The sequence below is a fragment of the Hyperolius riggenbachi genome, chromosome 6 (assembly GCF_040937935.1).
Source record: "Hyperolius riggenbachi isolate aHypRig1 chromosome 6, aHypRig1.pri, whole genome shotgun sequence".
NCBI classification, from domain to species: domain Eukaryota; kingdom Metazoa; phylum Chordata; class Amphibia; order Anura; family Hyperoliidae; genus Hyperolius; species Hyperolius riggenbachi.
Window position 1 is genome coordinate 275375814 of NC_090651.1, and position 23215 is coordinate 275399028.

At 44.6% G+C, this 23215-nt stretch overlaps 1 protein-coding gene across 1 annotated transcript; it reads left to right on the forward strand.

Moving 5' to 3' along the window:
* Nucleotides 1–7132: 7132 nt before the first annotated feature.
* Nucleotides 7133–22300, forward strand: LOC137522750 (apolipoprotein A-I-like). Its single transcript, XM_068242814.1, has 4 exons — nucleotides 7133–7174; nucleotides 7582–7636; nucleotides 15404–15539; nucleotides 21660–22300. The coding sequence occupies exons 2-4, from the start codon at nucleotides 7594–7596 to the stop codon at nucleotides 22237–22239; spliced, it is 759 nt and encodes a 252-aa protein (XP_068098915.1). The 5' UTR covers nucleotides 7133–7174; nucleotides 7582–7593; the 3' UTR covers nucleotides 22240–22300.
* Nucleotides 22301–23215: the final 915 nt, after the last annotated feature.

The following is a 23215-nucleotide window of genomic DNA, read 5'->3' on the forward strand; positions in this document are numbered from 1 at the left end:
CTAGATTCCTGCTCCTTTATATAAAACAGGGCCTCACTCACACCTGATTGTTATCCCATTGATTGAAAACACCAATGTGATCTCATCTGCAAACTTTGCAGTTACAGTTCACAAAGGATCATGGCCGGATTTCAGGCAAGGCCACAAAGGCCATGGCCTAGGGCACCAGGAAAGCAAGGGGAGGGCTGTGGGCAGCAGGGTGGAAGTAGCAGTTAGCATGCCAAACATTCATCCTGCTACACAGAGTTTGCACATAGTGGTGGGCGGCTTCCAACAGCTGGATCTGGCACTCCGGGGATGAAGGGGCAGCGAATGGGCACTTACAGTGATCTCTGAGCTGCCTGTCAATCACAGAATGTGCTACTTGCCAATGAGCTTACAATCTAATCATGTCTCTAACTGTACTCAGAGGATCTTACAAAGTAATCCCTGCCATATCGTCACTAACTGCCCTCAGAGAAGCCTACAATCTAATCCTTGCAATCATGTCACTAACTGTCCTCAGAGAAGTTTATAATGTAATCTCTGCCATCACTTCACTAACTGTACTCAGAGGAGCCTATAATGTAATCTGTGCCACCACTACACTAACTGTCCTTAGAGGATCTTACAATCTAATCCCTGCCATCACGTCACTAACTGTCCTCAGAGGATCTTATAATGTAATCTGTGCCACCACTTCACTAACTGTCCTCAGAGGAGTTTATAATGTAATCTCTTCCATCACTTCACTAACTGTTCTCAGAGGTGCTTGTAATGTAATCTCTACCATCACTTTACTAACTGTCCTCAGAGGAGCCTATAATGTAATCTGTGCCACCACGTCACTAAAGGTGCGTACACACATGCGACTATAGTCGTTTGAAACGATCGTTCCCCGATCGTTTCAAACGACGATCGTTTAGTAAAAAGCAGCCAACGACCATTAAGTCTAACGACAAACGAGCTAGATCATTAAAAACAAACGATCTAGCTTGGCGGATTTTTTCCAACGACGATCGTTTGCAAAAGTAGTACATCGTTGGAAACGGTCGTTCGTACTAGGCTTGACATGTGCATTTCGCTATTTCTCCGTGGAACTTTTCATTTTTATGCGCAAGCGCAATAGTTGCTTTATGTGATGTAACGTTCATTCTAACGATCAGATCGTTACATACATTTAAAAACTAACTTTACTTAGGTCGTTCTTTCGTCAATTAAAAGTTTGTTCGTCGTTCACTACGAACGATCGTTGTCGCATGTGTGTACGTAGCTTTACTGTCCTCAGAGGATCTTACAATCCCTGCCATCACATCACTAACTGTCCTCAGAGGAGCTTATAATGTAATCTCTGCCAACACGTCACTAACTGTCCTCAGAGGAGTTTATAATGTAATCTCTGCCATCATGTCACTAACTGTCCTCAGAGGAATTTATAATCTAATCCCTGCCAACACTTCCCTAACTGTCCTCAGAGGAGCTTATAATGTAATTCCTGTCATTATGTCACTAACTGTCCTCAGAGTAGCCTACAATCTAATCCCTGTGAGGGGGCCGGGGGGGAGGGGGGGGTTAGGATGCTGTCGGTCCAGGGGCAGTTGGTGATAGTGGGCCTTGGGTGGTAAAAAGTAAAAATCCGGCCCAGCAAAGGATTGGTGTCTAGAAGAAACCTTCAAAGCTTCATGCTAGTGCTAGCCATCAACTGGGGTATGGGAGTGACCAGAACACCAGAAACTCTAGGAATAATAGACCAATCCACTGCAAGGTTAGGGTGCTGTACCCACACACTGACTGGAATGAGAGAATGGCACGTGCACACACTGTATTAAGTGTGGTGAGTGAAGACACAAATCTCACTTGGAGGTTGTTCAGATGTTCTGTGCTGTGGGGGTATTGCTGAAGTTTTTGAACGTTACAGCGCTCACTACCTTTATTGCTTAATGTTCATGTCCAGCTTGCTGCTTACTGCCAACAGTCAGATGGGTGCCCTTCTCACATACAAATTTATGTCAATCACAGCTGCGCGCCTGGTACTCTCTTAGAACTCCATACACAGGATCAATCCAAATTCCTAAGGATTCATTCTTATCTCTGCTTGTAAACAAGGATTCATTTCTATAAGGGAGAATGCAGATACATAGCGGGTAACTTCTAGCAACAGTACACCCTGTGAATAACAACACACTGTGCGGGAGAAGCTTCTACCACATGCAGGATAGGGGCCAACCCCCCTTAAAGTGGATCCGAGGTGAACTTTTACTCATTGTATAATTGTGTTCCTTTCCTATTGTTTATAGGGCATTCCTCAAGCCAAATACTTTCTGTTTTGTTTTAATACTCTAATTCCCTATAAACTAAAAAAACCACGCCCACAGGTTTTCAGAGAGCCTTGGCAGTAGCAAGGGCTCATGGGAGCTCAGTCTGGGCAGGAGGAGGAGGAGGTGTTACTAGCCATTGATTTCAGAGGCAGAGGGGAGGAGGAGGTGGGATTAGGTTTGTTTGATCAAGATACAGATAAGCCTGCCTCTGTAATGTTTACAAACAACATGGCTGCTGTCATTGTATCACAGGAAGAAATAATATTTTTTCTATTAAAACTGTTTGCAGCTAGATTTGCTGTGTAAACTATCTAAACTTTAGATAAGATATATAGGCAAGTTACTTGTTATAGTTAGTTTTTCATCTCGGATCCGCTTTAAAGCGAACCTGAACTGCAAATAAAAAGTCCAAATAAACATACACAGGTCATACTCACCTCCTGTGTAGTCTACGCCTCAATCTCTTTCTCCTCTCCTGCGTCCCATTTGTCCACTGTGATCAATGGAATTCTCCGTCCTCCATTTTAAAAATGGCCATTAACCCATAACAGCTTCCTGGTCAGCACACTGTTAAACTGTAATATCACCCACTTGAGCCCTAGGAAAACATGGACATTACCTTGCACATTCAGTTGTAACTGAAAGCTGCTGATCTATAACTGACAGCAACTGGCATATTTCAGTTCTAACAAAATATTGTTAGAACTTGAAGGGATCACTGTAAGAAGAAAATGGCGAGCTTCTGAGAGTGACTGACGGTAAGGTTAGTATGTAATATTCATTTGCAGCTACGTCGTGTGTTTATTTTAAATAATTTTACTCGCTTCAGGTTCCCTTTAAGGTCCCAGCTCACCAGCTGCATTTCTTGCAAACAGGCATATCAACAATACTCTTTTAATCCACCTTCTAAAAATAAAGCATAAGAGTACTCCTCATAGCGTAAACAAGTTTATTTAATATGGCCAAAGAGCCCCTAATAAAATTATGCGTACCAAATAACAATATAAAAACAGCATATCTCACAAATTCCAATAGGTGGCGGCATCAGAGCCGGCGTCCTCGGTGTAGTTTGGATCAGGTAGCATGCGTGTATAGGCTCCGCTATTGCTGACTTGCACTGCTATTAGTCCAAATAACAAGAGGAGCAAAAAAAAATGACACTCTGCAACATAGCAATTTCATGGTAGAAAAAATACCCCTCCTGAATTACGAAATGCATTTATTTTGGTGGCATGTTGTCTTATGATGTGTTTTGAGTACAATAAAGGATTTTCAATGAAGAAGCCAAGGTAGTTGGTTTTGACCACATTCTTTTCCTCTTACAACTTAAAGGGAACCAGAAGCGATAGGGATATGGAGGATTCCATATTTTTTTACTTTTAAACTTTGCCAGTTGCCTGGCAGCCCTGCTGATCATTCTGGCATCAGTAGTGTCTGAATCTCTCACCTGATCCAAGCGTGCAGCTAATCTTGCCATTTTTTTTGTCAGAAACTTCTGATCTACATGTTTGCTTAGGGTCTGTGACTAAAAGTACTATAGACAGAACAGCAGCAGAACTGGCAGGCAACTAGTATTGTTTAAAATTAAATAAAAATGTCAGCCTCCAAATCAAGCACGAGCTTAATGACATCAACACAAATTAAATACTGGGCCACACGCTACGCGCGGTAGTTCTGCGTAGCGTTCGCTCCTAAATAAAGCGTGCTCCCTTTAAAGTATCGGCCACTCCTAGCCCAAGATATGAGGTTGCTTTAATTCACCTTGATTGGGCCAAAATGCTGCCTGTCCCACAGCGCATACAACGTAGTGGCTTTCTGTAAGCCCGTCTGAACCACCTTCAGAGCCAATAGCAGCCCTGTACTAGCACATTGGCGGTTCTGGACTGGGCAATGGTCCTGTCACTTATATGCACACTGAATGTTTGCCCAATCCAGAACCGCCAGTATGCTAGTACAGCGCTGCTATTGGCGCCAAAAGTGGTTACTGCAAGGCCCTACATTGTATGCGCTGTGTGACAAGCAGCATTTTGGCCCAATCAAGGTGAATTAAAGCAACCTCACATCTCGCACTAGGAGCGTCCGTTACCTTAAAGGGAGCGCCCATTATTTAGGAGCGCACGCTACGCAGCACTATCGCGCATAGCGTGCAGCCCTGTATTTAGCTTGTGTTGTTGTCATTAAGCTAGCGCTGCTTAATGAATCAGGCCCATGGACAGCTGTTCAGGCATAACTTTTATTACTGTGTGAAGCACATATGTATTCCATTACTTTCGCAAGCTGTGCAAGGCTAGAACAGGCTACTGTATTATACAGCATTCTTCTTGAAATAATTAGTTAACTTAGATATTTTTGTGTTATTTGGACTTTTGTTGCCGCCTGTTTGACTTTGGATTGCAAATGTTTACACTTCCATTTGTTTGGATATTGACCTTCGATTTTGCCTGGTCATGCAGATTTGTTTATTGGACTTCTACCTGAGACTCAAGGTAGCTATACATCTATCGATGATGGGCAGATTCGATCAAGAGACAAATCTCTCTCTAATCAAATCTGATTAGAGAGAGATTTGCTGGCTGCCCATACACCGCAGGCTGATTCCGATCAATTTTATGCTGAAATCGATACGGAATCAGCCTTGTGTGGCCGCATCCCCCCCGTCCCCCTAATGTGTAATGTGCCCCCACCCCGTCACACACACATGCCCCTGTTGCTCCGACAACTACGTGGGGATCGTGTATAGAGCAAGGAGTGTGGCCAGAGCCAGTGGACACCAAGCAGAGGACAAGCAGCGGCCATGGACAGGTAATGTATAGTGCACTGGGTATCTGGAGGGCACAATACACATTAGGTGGGGCAGCAACGGGGTTTTTTTCGCATTAGACGCTCGTCCCGATATCTCTCGCCTTTACCCCCACACACCAGATTCAGCAAGTCGGCCCTACATCTTGCAAAATGTCTGACCAATTAATGCGACCAATTTTGCCCCGAAATGGGTTGCATTGTCGATCAGGTATGCACTTGGTGGCACAGATGTTCATCTGATTCTGACTATAATAATCTAATCGGATGGTCGATCGCTTGCCAAGTCGCCTAATGTATGGCTACCTTCAGTCTTATCACTTACTGTAGTGCTGTCTCCAAGCCCTAGTAGAAACAGCAAATAGGACTATTACAGGTTGAAACCACGCACAGCAATGTCAACCACGGGTGACTGATAACCTGAAATGACCTATAAAAATAATGTCCTCAGGTGCTCTCATCTCTCAGAACAAAACAACGGAATCCCTTGTCCTCTCTTCTCCTCTAGGGATAGGAATGGAAATGAAAAATGTAGGTGCTCCATCATCTGCTTCTGTTCTGTTCTGTACAAGGGTGCCTCAAACAGGGGAGGTTTTTTTTTTGTTTCTGAGTTGGAGAGCCTTCTATTGTCTTTGGTGCCTAGATGTTTCTCAGGAATGTACTGAGATGAACCAGGCATAGCAAGCATACAGTGCAGTTTGAGGCCTCTTGCATACTACATACGATTCCGATTTTTTATACGATCCAACTTTTGAATAAAAACATAGCAGCATGCAGTTCTTTTTTTAATCGAAATAAAAAATCGGATCGTATTAAAAAATCAGAATCGCATGTAGAGTGAAAGAGGCCTCAAGGTGCATACATACCTTTGGTGGATGTCCCCCGTCGGGAATGGGGACCTGATCCCCTTGGGCAAAATTGCTGAGCCAGGCTGCACAGATGCATATTATCTGTGAAGCTGATGATGCGCTGTGTTGCTATGCGGTAAGGCAGCCAGACAACATAGCATCACATGCGCGACGTCACACAGCGAGCGGGAGAGTGGCGTGAACAATGGGATTGGCTGTCGCTGGGGGTGAGTTTATCTGCTGGGCGAATAGCCTGTGGATTGGTGATTTCGAGCCTGTATACACACGTCTGATTATCGGCTGAGGCCGTCGTTATCAGCTGTCTCAGGCGACTTTAGTCAGGTGTGTGTACGAGCCTTAAGAGGCAAGACAGAAACGTACAATTACGGCATAACCTGGGTGGAGCGCATCAGCAATGCTACCCACAAGTGTACGTGCCTAATAGCATCAATGGAGTACAGAAAGGTGGCAGCAGCAGTAAAAGGAGGTGGGCCTGAGATGGAGCGTGGAGTTCCAAAGGGCAATTGAACCATCAGCCTGTAGCCACCTTGCAATAAGTTCAAATGTTTTCTCTGCCAACAGTGATGACCCCTGCAAAGCTGGCCAGTCACCACCAGTCGGGGCTGCTCATGTGCTGTAGCCGCTGACTGGCAGCAACCGGCCAGCTTTGCGGGGGTGACTGGCTGCTGCTGGCCAGAGAGGATCAGGAGGATGTCGTGGGCACAGTACAGGTCCAGGAGGCTGGAAAAGGCCCCAGGTAAGTTAAAATCATTTTTTTAGACTTAAAGTGAACCTGAGATGAGAACCTGTTCTATACTTACCTGGGGCTTACTTAAGCCCCCTTGAGTGACAAACACACCTCGGCCAGGTTTCAGGCAGTGGGTGACAGGAGCCACCCGGGGAAACAGCAAGGGACTGAGCGGCCTTAAGGAAGCCCCAGGTAAATATGGTACCTGAGATGGCTTTCATCTCATCTACACTTTAAGAACTACTTTAAGTGACAAGTTAACACACAACAGCCAAATAACTAACTGATATAAAGTAAAGCCCTTTGTATCAAATCTCCCCGTGGTGCTTTGTGGGTTTGAGTACAGCCAAACTGACAACAGTTTTGACCTTAGTATGCATTTTTTTTAATCTGGCTGTCTGTCTGCCAACAGTGGGTGGCTGAGAAATATATATAAGAGATCAAACTCAATCAGTTCACAACACCTGAGAGTTTACTGAGCTGTGAGTATTTATGTTTGTCTTATTTGTGTGTAGTTATCCGATTGTTGTCATAGTCCTATTTTATAAAACTGCTGTTCCCATTTTAAGAGCTACATGTTGAAGAATTTTGGTAAAAGAAAATAAATACAGACCACAACTAAAATAATGTTAGCTTTAGAAGCATGGGGTTTTCTTGTCTGTTGTTTTCCATTTGAAATAGTATTGTTCATCATAAACCAAAAAGCCTTTATAATATATTAGACTACAAAAAAAAAAAAAAAACAATCACAAAAAAGTAATGTGGAAAAGCAAGGCAAAAAAAAAAAAAAAAAAAGATTAAGTGTGGAAAAGCAAGGCAATAAAATGATATCAATAACATAATTATATTTTACTACCTTGTTTGAGTTTGAAGTATGTTTGTGTTGCAGATCAGGGTAAACATGAAGGTTCTCTTACTGTGTGCGGTGCTGCTCCTCTGCACAGGTAGGAACGCCCATTGTTGCATATTTGTATATACAGTAGAATCACGTTATAGTAAACTTTGATATAGTAAACCTCTGAATATAGTAAACTTATTCCTAAGATCCCAGCAAGTGTATCTGTATAAATGTATAATGTGTGACCAGTTCTGATATAGTAAACTTCTGATATAGTAAACTACTTTTCCTGGTCCCTTGGAGTTTTAGAAACGATTATTTGTTAAAAATTGGGTTATTGAAATTATAAATTTGGTATGAAACTGAAAGTTAAAGATAACAAGCGATATATTGTATTTGTTTTATATTTTTACAGTGGCCTTTTACAAACTATATAATTGTTTTATATCAACCTTTTTTATAACCTGGCGCCCATAGAGAAAAGATTTGTATTGATGTGAATGAGGTGCCTTTTTAATACGTGGCATTATTGCTTGATACCATGCATAGCGACTAGGGATGCTGATTCGGATTCCGCAGAAATGCAATTTCCGTAATTCCGATCGGAAATTGCATTTCCGCATCGGAATGCGGAAATCGGTAATGCAAGTGCCGTAGGCGGATTTCTGCTGGAAATCGAAGAAATTTCCGCCGGAAATCGTGGAAATTCCGCCCGAATTTAACATTGATTTTCTCAGAAACTATAAGGTCTTTTTGAAAACTTTTTGGTTTTTCTAGGACTTAAGGGGGCTTTGCTATTAACCGCTAAAGTCGGCGGATTTTTACTGTAATGAAAAATGCAGAAAGCCTGCATCTGCCTATTTTCTGCATTTTACATTACAGTAAAAATCTGTTAATCCGTAAAAATCAGTAAAAAAGTTTTTGAGAAAATCGATGTTAAAGTTGGGCGGAATTTCCGCGATTTCCGGCGGAAATTCCGCATTGGAATGCGGAAATTGGTAGCGGAAAGCGGAATCGGTAATTGGTACATGACGGGATGCGGATTTACCGCGGAATCGGAAATTGGCATTCCGACCATCCCTAATAGCGACTTCTTCATTTCTATGTTTTTTATGATTAAATAGAAATTTCAATTTTGTTTTTATTATCATTAGGAAAATGTTTAATATTACAGATAGAAATGTATACTTATTTAGAGCTCCCTCTGCTGGCTTGACTGGCAAGCTTTGTAATTACAGGTAACCTCTTTAGCGGTATGCCCGGCACTGTGTCGGGCACACCGCCGGCTGTCCCCAGGAGTCCCCCATTAAAATTTTCAGCGATCGGATAGTTCTAATATCTTCAGCTAGCACTAGGCTAGCTAGCAGTGGTGGTCTGCATCCTTAGATTACGTTTGACCCCCCCGATCGCCGCTAAATACATTACCCCCCCTGGATCCAGCGATTGCGCAGCCTCCCGGCACATCTCCGGTCCTCTCTATGGGGTGGATCGGGTCCGTGCATGACGTCATGTTCGATCCTCCCCATAGAGAAGAGCGGAGCTGTCCGGAAAGGCTGCAGCGATCGCTGGATCCAGGGGGGTAATGTATTTAGCGGCGATCAGGGGGGGGATCAAACGTAATCTAAGGATGCCAACCACCACTGCTAGCTAGCCTAGTGCTAGCTGAAGATATTAGAACTATCCGATCGCTCAAAATTATAATGGGGGACTCCTGGCTGCAAACCCTTCGGCGTGCGTAACGCCCAGGAGGTTAACCACTTGGCGAGCGCCCACAGCCGATGGGCGGCGGGAAGGACTTGGCCTAAACGACCGCAATATGCCCATCGGCGGTGGCGGCGGGCGTGGTTATGCGGCTATCGCGTCATTCGTGACGCGATCAGCCGCCGGCGACAGGCTAGCTGTCGGATCGCCGCTACAAAGTGTATAATACGCTTTGTAATGTATACAAAGCGTATTATACAGGCTGCCTCCTGCCCTGGTGGTCCCAGTGATCGAGGGACCACCAGGGCAGGCTGCAGCCACCCTATGTCGCACCCAATCACACTGATCTCCCCCCCTTCCCTCTGATCGCCCACAGCACCCCTCAGACCCCCCCCCCTGCCCACCCCCCAGACCCATGTTTACACCCAATCACCCCCCTAATCACCCATCAATCACCCCCTGTCACTATCTGTCGGCACTATTTTTTTTAATAGGTCCCTAACTGCATCCTGGGGGCTCCTGATCACCCCCCCCCCACACCCTCAGATCCTCTCCAGACCCCCCCAGACCCCCCCCCCCGTGTACTGTATACATCTATTCTCCCCACCAATCACCTGTCAATCAACCGTCAATCACCTGTCAATCACCCATCAATCACCCCCTGTCACTAACACTTCCCCCTGGGGGCTCCTAATCACCCCCCTCACACTCTCAGATCCTCCCCAGACCCCTCCCCCCGTGTACTGTATACATCTATTCTCCCCACTAATCACCTGTTAATCACCCATCAATCACCTGTCAATCACCCATCAATCACCCCCTGTCACTAACACTGCCCCCTGGGGGCTCCTGATCACCTCCCCCACACACTTTCAGATCCTCCACAGACCTCCCCAGACCCCACCCCCATGTACTGTATACATCTATTCTCCCCACTAATCACCCGTCAATCACCCGTCAATCACCCGTCAATCACCCATCAATCACCCCCTGTCACTAACACTGCCCCCTGGGGGCTCCTGATCACCCCCCCACACACTCTCAGATCCTCCCCAGACCCCCCCCCCCCCCGTGTACTGTATACATCTATTCTCCCCACTAAGCACCTGTCAATCACCCATCAATCACCTGTCAATCACCCATCAATCACCCCCTGTCACTAACACTGCCCCCTGGGGGCTCCTGATCACCCCCCCACACTCTCAGATCCTCCCCAGCCCCCCCCCCTGTGTACTGTATCCATCTATTCTCCCCCCACTAATCACCTGTCAATCACCTGTCAATCACCCGTCAATCACCCGTCAATCACCTGTGTCAATCACCCATCAATCACCCCCTGTCACTAACACTTCCCCCTGGGGGCTCCTAATCACCCCCCCTCACACTCTCAGATCCTCCCCAGACCCCTCCCCCCGTGTACTGTATACATCTATTCTCCCCACTAATCACCTGTCAATCACCCATCAATCACCTGTCAATCACCCATCAATCACCCCCTGTCACTAACACTGCCCCCTGGGGGCTCCTGATCACCTCCCCCACACACTTTCAGATCCTCCACAGACCTCCCCAGACCCCACCCCCGTGTACTGTATACATCTATTCTCCCCACTAATCACCCGTCAATCACCCGTCAATCACCCGTCAATCACCCATCAATCACCCCCTGTCACTAACACTGCCCCCTGGGGGCTCCTGATCACCCCCCCCCCACACACTCTCAGATCCTCCCCAGACCCCCCCCCCTGTGTACTGTATACATCTATTCTCGCCACTAAGCACCTGTCAATCACCCATCAATCACCTGTCAATCACCCATCAATCACCCCCTGTCACTAACACTGCCCCCTGGGGGCTCCTGATCACCCCCCCACACTCTCAGATCCTCCCCAGCCCCCCCCCCCCCCCCCTGTGTACTGTATCCATCTATTCTCCCCACTAATCACCTGTCAATCACCTGTCAATCACCCATCAATCACCCATCAATCACCCGTCAATCACCCGTCAATCACCTGTCAATCACCCATCAATCACCCCCTGTCACTAACACTTCCCCCTGGGGGCTCCTAATCACCCCCCCTCACACTCTCAGATCCTCCCCAGACCCCTCCCCCCGTGTACTGTATACATCTATTCTCCCCACTAATCACCTGTCAATCACCCATCAATCACCTGTCAATCACCCATCAATCACCCCCTGTCACTAACACTGCCCCCTGGGGGCTCCTGATCACCTCCCCCACACACTTTCAGATCCTCCACAGACCTCCCCAGACCCCACCCCCGTGTACTGTATACATCTATTCTCCCCACTAATCACCCGTCAATCACCCGTCAATCACCCATCAATCACCCCCTGTCACTAACACTGCCCCCTGGGGGCTCCTGATCACCCCCCCCCCCACACACTCTCAGATCCTCCCCAGACCCCCCCCCCCCTGTGTACTGTATACATCTATTCTCCCCACTAAGCACCTGTCAATCACCCATCAATCACCTGTAAATCACCCATCAATCACCCCCTGTCACTAACACTGCCCCCTGGGGGCTCCTGATCACCCCCCCCCACACACTCTCAGATCCTCCCCAGCCCCCCCCCCCCTGTGTACTGTATCCATCTATTCTCCCCACTAATCACCTGTCAATCACCCATCAATCACCCGTCAATCACCTGTCAATCACCCATCAATCACCCCCTGTCACTAACACTGCCCCCAGGGGCTCCTGATCACCCCCCCCCCACACACACACTCTCAGATCCTCCCCAGACTTCCCCCCCTGTGTACTGTATACATCTATCCTCCCCTGTAATCACCTGTCAATCACACGTTAATCACCCATCAATCACCCATAAATCACCCCCTGTCACTGCTACCCATCAGATCAGACCCCTATCTGCCCCTAGGACACCCAATCACCCGCCCACTACCTCAGAATGCCCTCAGACCCCAGCCCTGACCACCTCGCCAGTGCATTGCTTGCATCTATTCCCCCTTCTAATCACACCTTGAGACACCCATCAATCACCTCCTGTCACCACCTGTCACCCACTAGCATACCTACCCATCAGATCAGGCCCTAATTTACCCCATGTGGGCTCCTGCTCACTTGGCCAAACCCTCAGATCCCCCTCAGACCCCCTTCCGATCACCTCCCCAGTGCACTGAGTGCATCTATTTTCCCCTCTAATCACCCCCTGAGACACCCATCAATCAACTCCTGTCACCCCCCTAGAACTCTTATCCATCAGATCAGGCTCAATACAACCTGTCATCTAAGAGGCCACCCTGCTTATGACTGGTTCCACAAAATTCGCCCCCTCATAGTCCACCTGTCATCAAAATTTGCAGATGCTTATACCCCTGAACAGTTATTTTGAGGCATTTGGTTTCCATAATACTCCTCACGGTTTTGGGGCCCTAAAATGCCAGGGCAGTATAGGAACCCCACAAGCGACCCCATTTTAGAAAAAAAGACACCCCAAGGTATTCCGTTAGGTGTATGACGAGTTCATAGAAGATTTAACTTTTTGTCAAAAGTTAGCAGAAATTGTATTGTTTTTTTCACAAAGTGTCACTTTCCACTTGTGACAAAAAATTAAATCGTCTATGAACTCACCATACACCTAACGGAATACCTTGGGGTGTCTTCTTTCTAAAATGGGGTCACTTGTGGGGTTCCTATACGGCCCTGGCATTTTAGGGGCCCTAAACCGTGAGGAGTAGTCTAGATACCAAATGCCTCAAAATGACCTGTTGGGCCCCTTAGCGTACCTAGGCTGCAAAAAAGTGTCACACATGTGGTATCGCCGTACTCAGGAGAAGTAGTATAATGTGTTTTGGGGTGTATTTTTACACATACCGATGCTGGGTGGGAGAAATATCTCTGTAATTGACAATTTTTAATTTTTTTTTTACACACAATTGTCCATTTACAGAGATATTTCTCCCACCCAGCATGGGTATGTGTAAAAATACACCCCAAAAAACATTATACTACTTCTCCTGAGTACGGTGATACCACATGTGTGACACTTTTTTGCAGCCTAGGTGCGCTAAGGGGCCCAACGTCCTATTCACAGGTCATTTTGAGGCATTTGGTATCTAGACTACTCATCACGGTTTAGGGCGCCTAAAATGCCAGGGCAGTATAGGAACCCCACAAGTGACCCCATTTTAGAAAGAAGACCCCCCAAGGTATTCCATTAGTAGTATGGTGATTTCATAGAAGATTTTATTTTTTGTCACAAGTTAGCGGAAAATGACACTTTGTGAAAAAAAAAACAATAAAAATCAATTTCCGCTAACTTGTGACAAAAAATAAAATCTTCTATGAACTCACCATACTCCTAACGGAATACCTTGGGGTGTCTTCTTTCTAAAATGGGGCCATTTGTGGGGTTCCTATACTGCCCTGGCATTTTAGGGGCCCTAAACCGTGAGGAGTAGTCTTGAAACCAAATGTCTGAAAATGACCTGTGAAATCATAAAGGTACTCATTGGACTTTGGGCCCCTTAGCGCAGTTAGGGTGCAAAAAAGTGCCACACATGTGGTATTTCCGTAATCAGGAGAAGTAGTATAATGCGTTTTGGGGTGTATTTTTACACATACCCATGCTGGGTGAGAGAAATATCTCTGTAAATGGACAATTGTGTGTAACAAAAATAAAAAAATTGTCATTTACAGAGATATTTCTCCCACCCAGCATGGGTATATGTAAAAATACACCACAAAACACATTATACTACTTCTCCTGAGTACGGCAATACCACGTGTGGCACTTTTTTGCTGCCTAACTGCGCTAAGGGGCCCAAAGTCCAATGAGCACCTTTAGGCTTTAAAGGGGTGCTTACAATTTAGCACCCCCCAAAATGCCAGGGCAGTAAACACACCCCACAAATGACCCCATTTTGGAAAGTAGACACTTCAAGGTATTCAGAGAGGGGCATGGTGAGTCCGTGGCAGATTTAATTTTTTTCTTTTGTCACAAGTTAGCAGAAATGGAAACTTTTTTTTTTTGTTTTGTCTCAAAGTGTCATTTTCTGCTAACTTTTGACAAAAAATAAAATCTTCTATGAACTCACCATGCCTCTCAGTGAATACTTTGTCTTCTTTCCAAAATGGGGTCATTTGGGGGGTATTTATACTATCCTGGAATTTTAGCACCTCATGAAACATGACAGGTGCTCAGGAAAGTCAGAGATGCTTTGAAATGGGAGAATTCACTTTTTGCACCATAACTTTTACCCAAACCAATAAATATACACTGAATTGTTTTTTTTTTTCATGTAGACATGTAGCACAATAAATTTGGACAAAAATGTATACAGAAATGTTACTTTATTTAAAAAAAATCATTTTTTTTGTTGACAAAATTCATGTCTTTTTTGATGAATATAATAAAAACTAAAAATCGCAGCAGCAATCAAATAGCACCAAAAGAAAGCTGCATTAGTGACAAGAAAAGGAGGGAAAATTCATTTAGATAGTAGGTTGTATGACCGAGCAATAAACCGTGAAAGCTGCAGTGGTCTGAAGGGAAAAAAAGGCTCTGGTCCTTAAGGGGCGAAAAGACTGTGGTCCTCAAGTGGTTAATGAACAGGATTGTTTTACTGCTGTGTAGTAAAGATAGGTTTCAGAGGGACTAATAGAAGTTATATGGATATCCTGCTTTTGTTTAGAAATTGTCAAAAACATAGAGTGATCTGATAGAAACCTATCTGAAGTTTTATGTTATCAATGAATATATTTTCATTTCAATTTGCACGAATTTACAAAATTGATTGCTAGAATAACAGTAAGAGCCTTTGCTACTCATTCTCAACACCTGCACTCATTTTATGACTGGCAGCAAACTTTGACACTCCCATTTAAAAGTGTCACTTTGGAGCACTCTGGAATGGCCATGTTTTTCATGGACATAAAAAGCAAACTAAGCAAACTAAAATGAATTTGCATTAATCCTTGCAATGTAAACTAGAGGCAGGAGATCTGACTGAGCGCTAGCAGGGAGTATCTGCAGATGAACTGCACAGACTCTGCAAAGGGAGATTTAGATGTGCAATGTACAAAGCAGTGCATGCAGCCATCATTTTGTATAATCGTCAATGCCTGTGCAAGTAAACCAACCATGTCTCTCTTGAGTACTGAAAACAATATTTTGCTTTTGCAGGGGTACAAGGTCGCTCCTTCTGGCAGAGTGATGAACCTCACCCAAAATCTGACAATGCTTTTTGGACTGTTTTGGAAAATGCATACTCCATGATAAAAGTTGCAGCAGATGTGGATTATGGGGAGATTGCAAAAGAGTGAGTAATGGTAATTCCAATGAATTTGCAATGTCATGCAAATGAAGTGTTACACGTAAAGGTGTGTACACATGAATAATTACTGTTGCCTGCAGGGATCTAGACTTGGTACTTTGGGCCACAGTTCAGGCTCCTCTGGCATTTATGCTGTAAAGGGGGGTACAATTGGGGGGGCTTATACGTGGGTCAATCACTTTTTCCTGGTTTATACGTGAAAAGTGGGTACCTCGGCTTATACGTGGGTCAGCTTATACATGAGTATATGTGGTAGATTGTAAGATTTTATAATGGTTGGATTCCAGACATTTTACTGCTGTTTACCGCATTTCATGCAAACGCTGTGTTTTATCCTTATTTTTTACGTCACCTGCTTGATACTCCTGGGAGCAACATTTGAGGGAGACACCATAGCAGTTTCAGTCAGATGCCTGTCTAGACTGGCATCTAAACATCAAAAGTCAACTCAGTCTTTGCACTGGCAGACAAATCTTCCACTAGGGACAGTTAACTGGACATGTTTGAGATCTTATTCACCCAGGAATGACATTGAGATGTCATACTTTCTCCAGTCCCTTTGTACCTTCCTAAAGAGTGTTCACTCTTTAAATCCTAGTCTTTAATCCTAGTAATGTTGTGAACATTTATGGTCATGTTTTAATAAGTTAAAGACAGTTTGCAGAAATCACGAATTTGTTATTGTTTAGTATGCACTTGTTTAAAGTAGAGCAGTGCTAAGAGAAACATAAAAGCTTCTACTGATGAAACTGCCTTGGGTGCCCTTTAAAAATGAAAGAAAGACTCTGCCTTGAACCTCTGGTTAATATTATTTATTTATTGTATTTATAAAGCGCCAACATATTACGCAGTGCTGTACATTAGAGTGGGGCCGAACCTCCGATTTTAGGTTCGCGAACCGGGTTCGCGAACTTCCGCGTAAGGTTCGGTTCGCGTAAAAGTTCGCGAACCGCAATAGACTTCAATGGGGATGCGAACTTTGAAAAAAAAAAAATTATGCTGGCCACAAAAGTGATGGAAAAGATGTTTCAAGGGGTCTAACACCTGGACCCCCAGGTGGCGGAGTGGGATAAATGCCAAAAGTCCCCGGGAAAAATCTGGATTTGACGCAAAGCAGCGTTTTAAGGGCAGAAATCACATTGAATGCTAAATGACAGGCCTAAAGTACTTTAAAACATCTTGCATGTGTATACATCAATCAGGTAGTGTAATTAAGGTACTGCTTCACACTGACACACCAAACTCACCGTGTAACGCACCGCCAACAGCTGTTTGTGTAGTGACGGCCGTGCTGGACTGGTGCGCACCATGGCGAGAGTGCAGGTTTTGGTGGCTTTACAGCCCATATGGTCGCCTGGCTGGTGAACAGAACAGGTATGCAGTGGCGGGTTCACTGAACAGAACAGGTATGCAGTGGTGGGTTCACAGAACAGGTATGCAGTGGCAGGTTCACTGAACAGGTATACAGTGGCGGGTTCACTGAACACAACAGGTATGCAGTGGCGGGTTCACTGAACAGGTATGCAGTGGTGGGTTCACAGAACAGGTATGCAGTGGTGGGTTCACTGAACAGGTATGCAGTGGCAGGTTCACTGAACAGGTATGCAGTGGTGGGTTCACTGAACAGGTATGCAGTGGTGGGTTCACTGTACAGGTATGCAGTGGTGGGTTCACTGAACAGGTATGCAGTGGTGGGTTCACAGAACAGGCATGCAGTGGTGGGTTCACAGAACAGGTATGCAGTGGCAGGTTCACTGAACAGGTATGCAGTGGTGGGTTCACTGAACAGGTATGCAGTGGTGGGTTCACAGAACAGGTATGCAGTGGTGGGTTCACTGAACAGGTATGCAGTGGTGGGTTCACTGAACAGGTATGCAGTGGTGGGTTCACAGAACAGGTATGCAGTGGTGGGTTCACAGAACAGGTATGCAGTGGCAGGGTCACTGTACAGGTATGCAGTGGTGGGTTCACTGAACAGGTATGCAGTGGTGGGTTCACAGAACAGGTATGCAGTGGTGGGTTCACAGAACAGGTATGCAGTGGTGAGTTCACAGTACAGGTATGCAGTGGTGGGTTCACAGAACAGGTATGCAGTGGCAGGTTCACTGAACAGGTATACAGTGGCGGGTTCACTGAACACAACAGGTATGCAGTGGCGGGTTCACTGAACAGGTATGCAGTGGTGGGTTCACAGAACAGGTATGCAGTGGTGGGTTCACAGAACAGGTATGCAGTGGCACTGGCAGGTTCACTGAACAGGTATGCAGTGGTGGGTTCACTGAACAGGTATGCAGTGGTGGGTTCACTGAACAGGTATGCAGTGGTGGGTTCACTGAACAGGTATGCAGTGGTGGGTTCACAGAACAGGTATGCAGTGGTGTGTTCACTGAACAGGTATGCAGTGGTGGGTTCACAGAACAGGTATGCAGTGGTGGGTTTACAGAACAGGTATGCAGTGGCAGGTTAACTGAACAGGTATGCAGTGGTGGGTTCACTGAACAGGTATGCAGTGGTGGGTTCACAGAACAGGTATGCAGTGGTGGGTTCACAGTACAGGTATGCAGTGGTGGGTTCACAGAACAGGTATACAGTGGCAGGTTCACTGAACAGGTATGCAGGTATCCAGTGGGCTCACTGAACAGAACAGGTATGGTGGGCTCACTGAACAGAACAGGTATGCAGCCAGGAACAAGCTAAGCCTAACTAATCTTTCCCTATGAGAGACAGTCTGCAGCAGCTCGCCCTACTCTCACTAACGCAGGCACACGAGTGAGCGTAATGGCCGCCGCTGCCTGCCTTTTATTAGGGGGGAGTGGCTCCAGGGGCTAGTGTAGCCTAATTGGCTACACTGGGCCTGCTGACTGTGATGTAGAGGGTCAAAGTTGACCCTCATGGTGCATTATGGGGCGAACCGAACTTCCGCAAAAGTTCGCCTGCGGGACGCGAACGCGAACCACTGAAGTTCGCATGGAACAGTTCGCAGGCGAACCGTTCGGCCCAACTCTACTGTACATTAGTTAAGGTTACAGACAATATTGAGGGGTGACATACAGCAATAAGACTATACAGGAATACATGCAAACCAGATCCCGCAGCACAGTATGAGTACAAGGTAATGCTTAGTCAGTCACTGGATGGGAGCATGGAGATCAGGCAAGTCGAGTTCACTCAGATCCATAGGATGGGTGTACAGTAATGGAGGTACGTGATCAGGTAGGAGACATTAGGAGGAGGGCCCTACCCGAAGGCTTACAATCTAGAGGGAGAAGTGGGGACATGAAAGGTGGGGGACCAGAGTTCAGCTGTGGGTTTGGAGCACTAGTGAGGGGGGTAGGCCAGGGTGAAAAGGTGAGTTTTGAGGATCTTATTGAAGATGTTACATAGTTACATAGTTATTTGGGTTGAAAAAAGACATCCATCCATCGAGTTCAACCAGAGAACAAAGTACAACCCCAGCCTGCTCCCTCACATATCCCTGTTGATCCAGAGGAAGGCGAAAAACCCTTACAAGGCATAGTCCAATTAGCCCCAAAAGGGAAAAAAATTCCTTCCCGACTCCAGATAGCAATCAGATAAAATCAGATAAAATTCCTGGATCAACATCATTGGGCATTACCTAGTAATTGTAGCCATGGATGTCTTTCAACGCAAGGAAAGAATCTAAGCCCCCTTTAAATGCAGGTATAGAGTTTGCCATAACTACTTCCTGTGGCAATGTATTCCACATCTTAATCACTCTTACTGTAAAGAACCCTTTCCTAAATAAATGGCTAAAATGTTTTTCCTCCATGCGCAGATCATGTCCTCTAGTCCTTTGAGAAGGCCTAGGGAAAAACAGCTCATCCGCCAAGCTGTTATATTGCCCTCTGATGTATTTATACATGTTAATTATATCCCCTCTAAGGAGTCTTTTCTCTAGACTAAATAAACCCAGTTTATCTAACTTTTCTTGGTAAGTGAGACCTTCCATCCCACATATCAATTTTGTTGCTCGTCTCTGGACCTGCTCTAAAACTGCAATATCTTTCCTGTAATTTGGTGCCCAAAACTGAATTCCATATTCCAGATGTGGCCTTAGAGTTAAACAGGGGCAATATTATGCTAGCATCTCGAGTTTTTATTTCCCTTTTAATGCATCCCAAAATGTTGTGAGCTTTAGCTGCAGCGGCTTGGCATTGAGTGCGATTATTTAACTTGTTGTCGATGAGTACTCCTAAGTCCTTCTCCAAGTTTGATGTCCCCAAATGTATCCCATTTATTTTGTATGGTGCTAGACCATTGGTATGACCAAAATGCATGACTTTACATTTTTCAACATTGAATTTCATCTGCCATTTATGTACCCATATAGCCATCCTATCCAGATCCTGTTGCAATATGTCCCTATCTTCCTGAGAGTTGATGATTCTGCACAATTTTGTATCATCTGCAAAAATAGCAACATTGCTCACTATTGAATCTACTAGGTCATTCATAAATAAATTGAAGAGCACTGGACCCAGTACAGACCCCCGTGGGACCCCACTGCTAACAGTCTCCCATTTTGAGTATGATCCATGACCACAACTCTTTGTTTTCTGTCCATTAGCCAGTTCCCTATCCATGCACACAAACTCTTCCCCAGTCCTTGCATCCTCAACTTTTGCACCAGACTTTTGTGGGGAACAGTGTCGAAGGCCTTTGCAAAGTCCAAGTATATCACATCTACAGCATTCCCAATATCCATATTAGCATTCACTACCTCATAAAAGCTGAGCATGTTAGTCAAACAGGACCTGTCTTTAGTAAACCCATGTTCATGCTGAGAAATAAGATTGTTTTCTACTATGAAGTCATGTATAGTATCTCTTACTAACCCCTCAAATAGTTTGCATACAACTGATGTTAAGCTTACAGGTCTATAATTTCCTGGATCTGATTTTTTCCCCCTTCTTAAATAATGGGGAAACGTGCGCTGTACGCCAATCCACTGGGACTCTGCCAGTTGAAAGAGAGTCACAAAGGATAAGATAAAGGGGTTTATCTATAACTGAACTTAATTCCCTTAGGACCCGAGGATGCATGCCATCCGGGCCAGGTGTCTTGTATATTTTTAATTTATTTAGTCTTGCCTTCACTTCTTCCTGCGTTAAGTATTTAATATTACAGTTGGAAGATTGAGACTCTTCTGCCTCTGTAATTTGCAACAGTGATGTTTCCCTTGTGAAGACAGAAGCAAAGAAAGCATTTAATAACTGCCTTACCTTGGTCATCCACCATTGAGTTCCCCCCATCATCCTTTAGGAGTCCAATACAGTCAACCTTTCTTTTTTTAGAGTTGATGTACTTGTAAAACGCAGCCTGGGTCCCCTCCTGTTTTAGGACCTTATAGGCATTCTTTTTCCTCTTCATTTTATCTCTAACCTTTCTATTCATCCATAGAGGCCTTTTTTTATTCCTAGATATTTTGTTTCCATATGGGATATACATACTACAATATTGAGAGTAAGTTTAAAAGCTTGCCATGTTCCTTTAGTGTCCTGCCCTTGTAGTACATTATCCAGTTCACCAAACTTAGTGCCTGCCTGAGTTGATTGAACTTTGCTTTTCTAAAATTCATAGTTTTAGTTGTCCCGCTGCCCCGTGGCCTATCAGTCACCAGATCAAACGTTATCATGTTGTGATCACTATTTCCTAAATGTTCTTGAACCTACACATTTGATACATTATCTGGTCTATATACATTATCTGGTCTATAAAGGATGGGGAAACCCTAATGGGGGAGGTAGGGAGTTCCATAGTTTTGGAGAAGCTCTTCAGAAGTCTTGGAGGTGTGCATGGGAATGGGTGATGCGGGGGGCAGTCAGGCGAAGTTCATTGCAGGAGCGGAGTGAGCGGTTAGGTGTTTACCTCTGGGTAAGATTGGAAATGTAGGTTGGGCAGGTTTTGTGGACAGATTTGTAGGCCAGACACAGTATCTTGAATCTGATTCTGGACTGGATAGGAAGTCAGTGGAGGGATTTACAGAGGGGAGCCGTTGTGGTGGTATTAAAGACATTTCCTCCTTTATAAGCTTTGATGAATGGAGTCCAATATCTAAGAAAATATTTTTATTTTTTTAACCAGGTATCATTTGAAAGAGAAACTTGAAGATGCTAAAACCAACTTTGATAAATTGGAAAGAGTAGTTGACAATTACATTTATGAAGTCAGGAAGAAATATGATGAGAAACTTACAGAGAATTTCCCAGTTTTCAAGGAAAAGGTTTATCCTCACTTGGATGAGTTTGGAGGTAAAGTGGAAAAAGTGGTAACAAAAGTTTTTACTGGTGTGGTGCCTGTTACATCTGAACTTGCACACGGACTAAAAAAACAGTGGGATGTATTTTGTGAGCATCTGAAAGAGATAGCAGAAAAAGCCCGAGACAAGCTCCGTGAAGATATGGATGACCTCCGCGGAAAGGTGCAGCCTCATGCTGAAGAGATGAAGGCAGAGTATGAAAAATATAAAGAAGGTGTAAAGGAAGAGTTTGATGACAAACTCCAGAAGTGGAAGCATGAGGTAGATAAGGAATACGAGAAAGTAAGGGAACACTTGAAGCCCTATGCAGAGAGAGTTCAGTCTGAAGTGTCTCCACGTGCCAAAGAGCTGTACGACAACCTACAGAAACTGCTGAAAGCGTATTCTGCAAATGAAGAATCATAAATGTGATTATGTCATTTACTATTAATTTTGCTCTTTCTTTTGAATAAACAAGTTAAACTTTCTTTATTTGTTTTAATTAATTCAATTGTTACTTCAAATTGTACTTTGTTAAAAAATAAAATTGTTGCTCGAATTTTTTTTTTTGGGGGGGGGGGGGGGGGGCAAACACTAACTACATTTTTAAAAAATGACTATTGTAAACAATAAGCAATTGTATGCATTGTGTCATTTTCACTACAGGTTCTCTTTAACTGTTGCAAAAGCTTTTTTTTTCAGTTCATTTTTCAAGAGTACGTGTAGTCAAAATAACATAATGAATACAATTGCTTATTTTTTACAATGTTTCTTTATAAATGATTTAGTCAGTGTTTGCCCACTGTAAAATCTTTTCTCACCCTTTCATCACCTTAATTTACATTCTAAATGTTTTTTACTAGAGAATTCTGAAGCCAGTGAAAGTAATTCCTGGTCTCCCAGAATGCTCTGGGAAGAGAATTTCGCTTAGCTAAAAAGCCCAGGCTGTGACATGACTTGGAGGGCAGGGCTATATACCAATATACAGCAATATATATATATATACTGCAGGAAGTATTGAAATGTTGAATCAATATAAGCGTAAGTATCTTGAATTATTAAATACACTAGGCCTAAGGCCCGTTTAAAAACAGGCGCTAGGCTCTAGCCATGACACCTGCACTACACTTCTTCAAAAGCCGCACCCACACGCACATGCCACCCCCCCCGGCTTCGTCCTCTTCCTGTCTCAACAGCTGCCCCATGCACACATGCACAGTACCGCAAAAGCACGGACACAGGGACAGGAGGGAACACAGGGACACAGGGGTTTTATAGTATAGGATTACACTTTATGTCACTATGGTGCCTCTTTAACCATTTCATGGGTATTTTTAAACTTCTGCATCAGAGCAGTTTTCACCTCCCATTCATTCACCAATAACTTTATCACTAATTATCA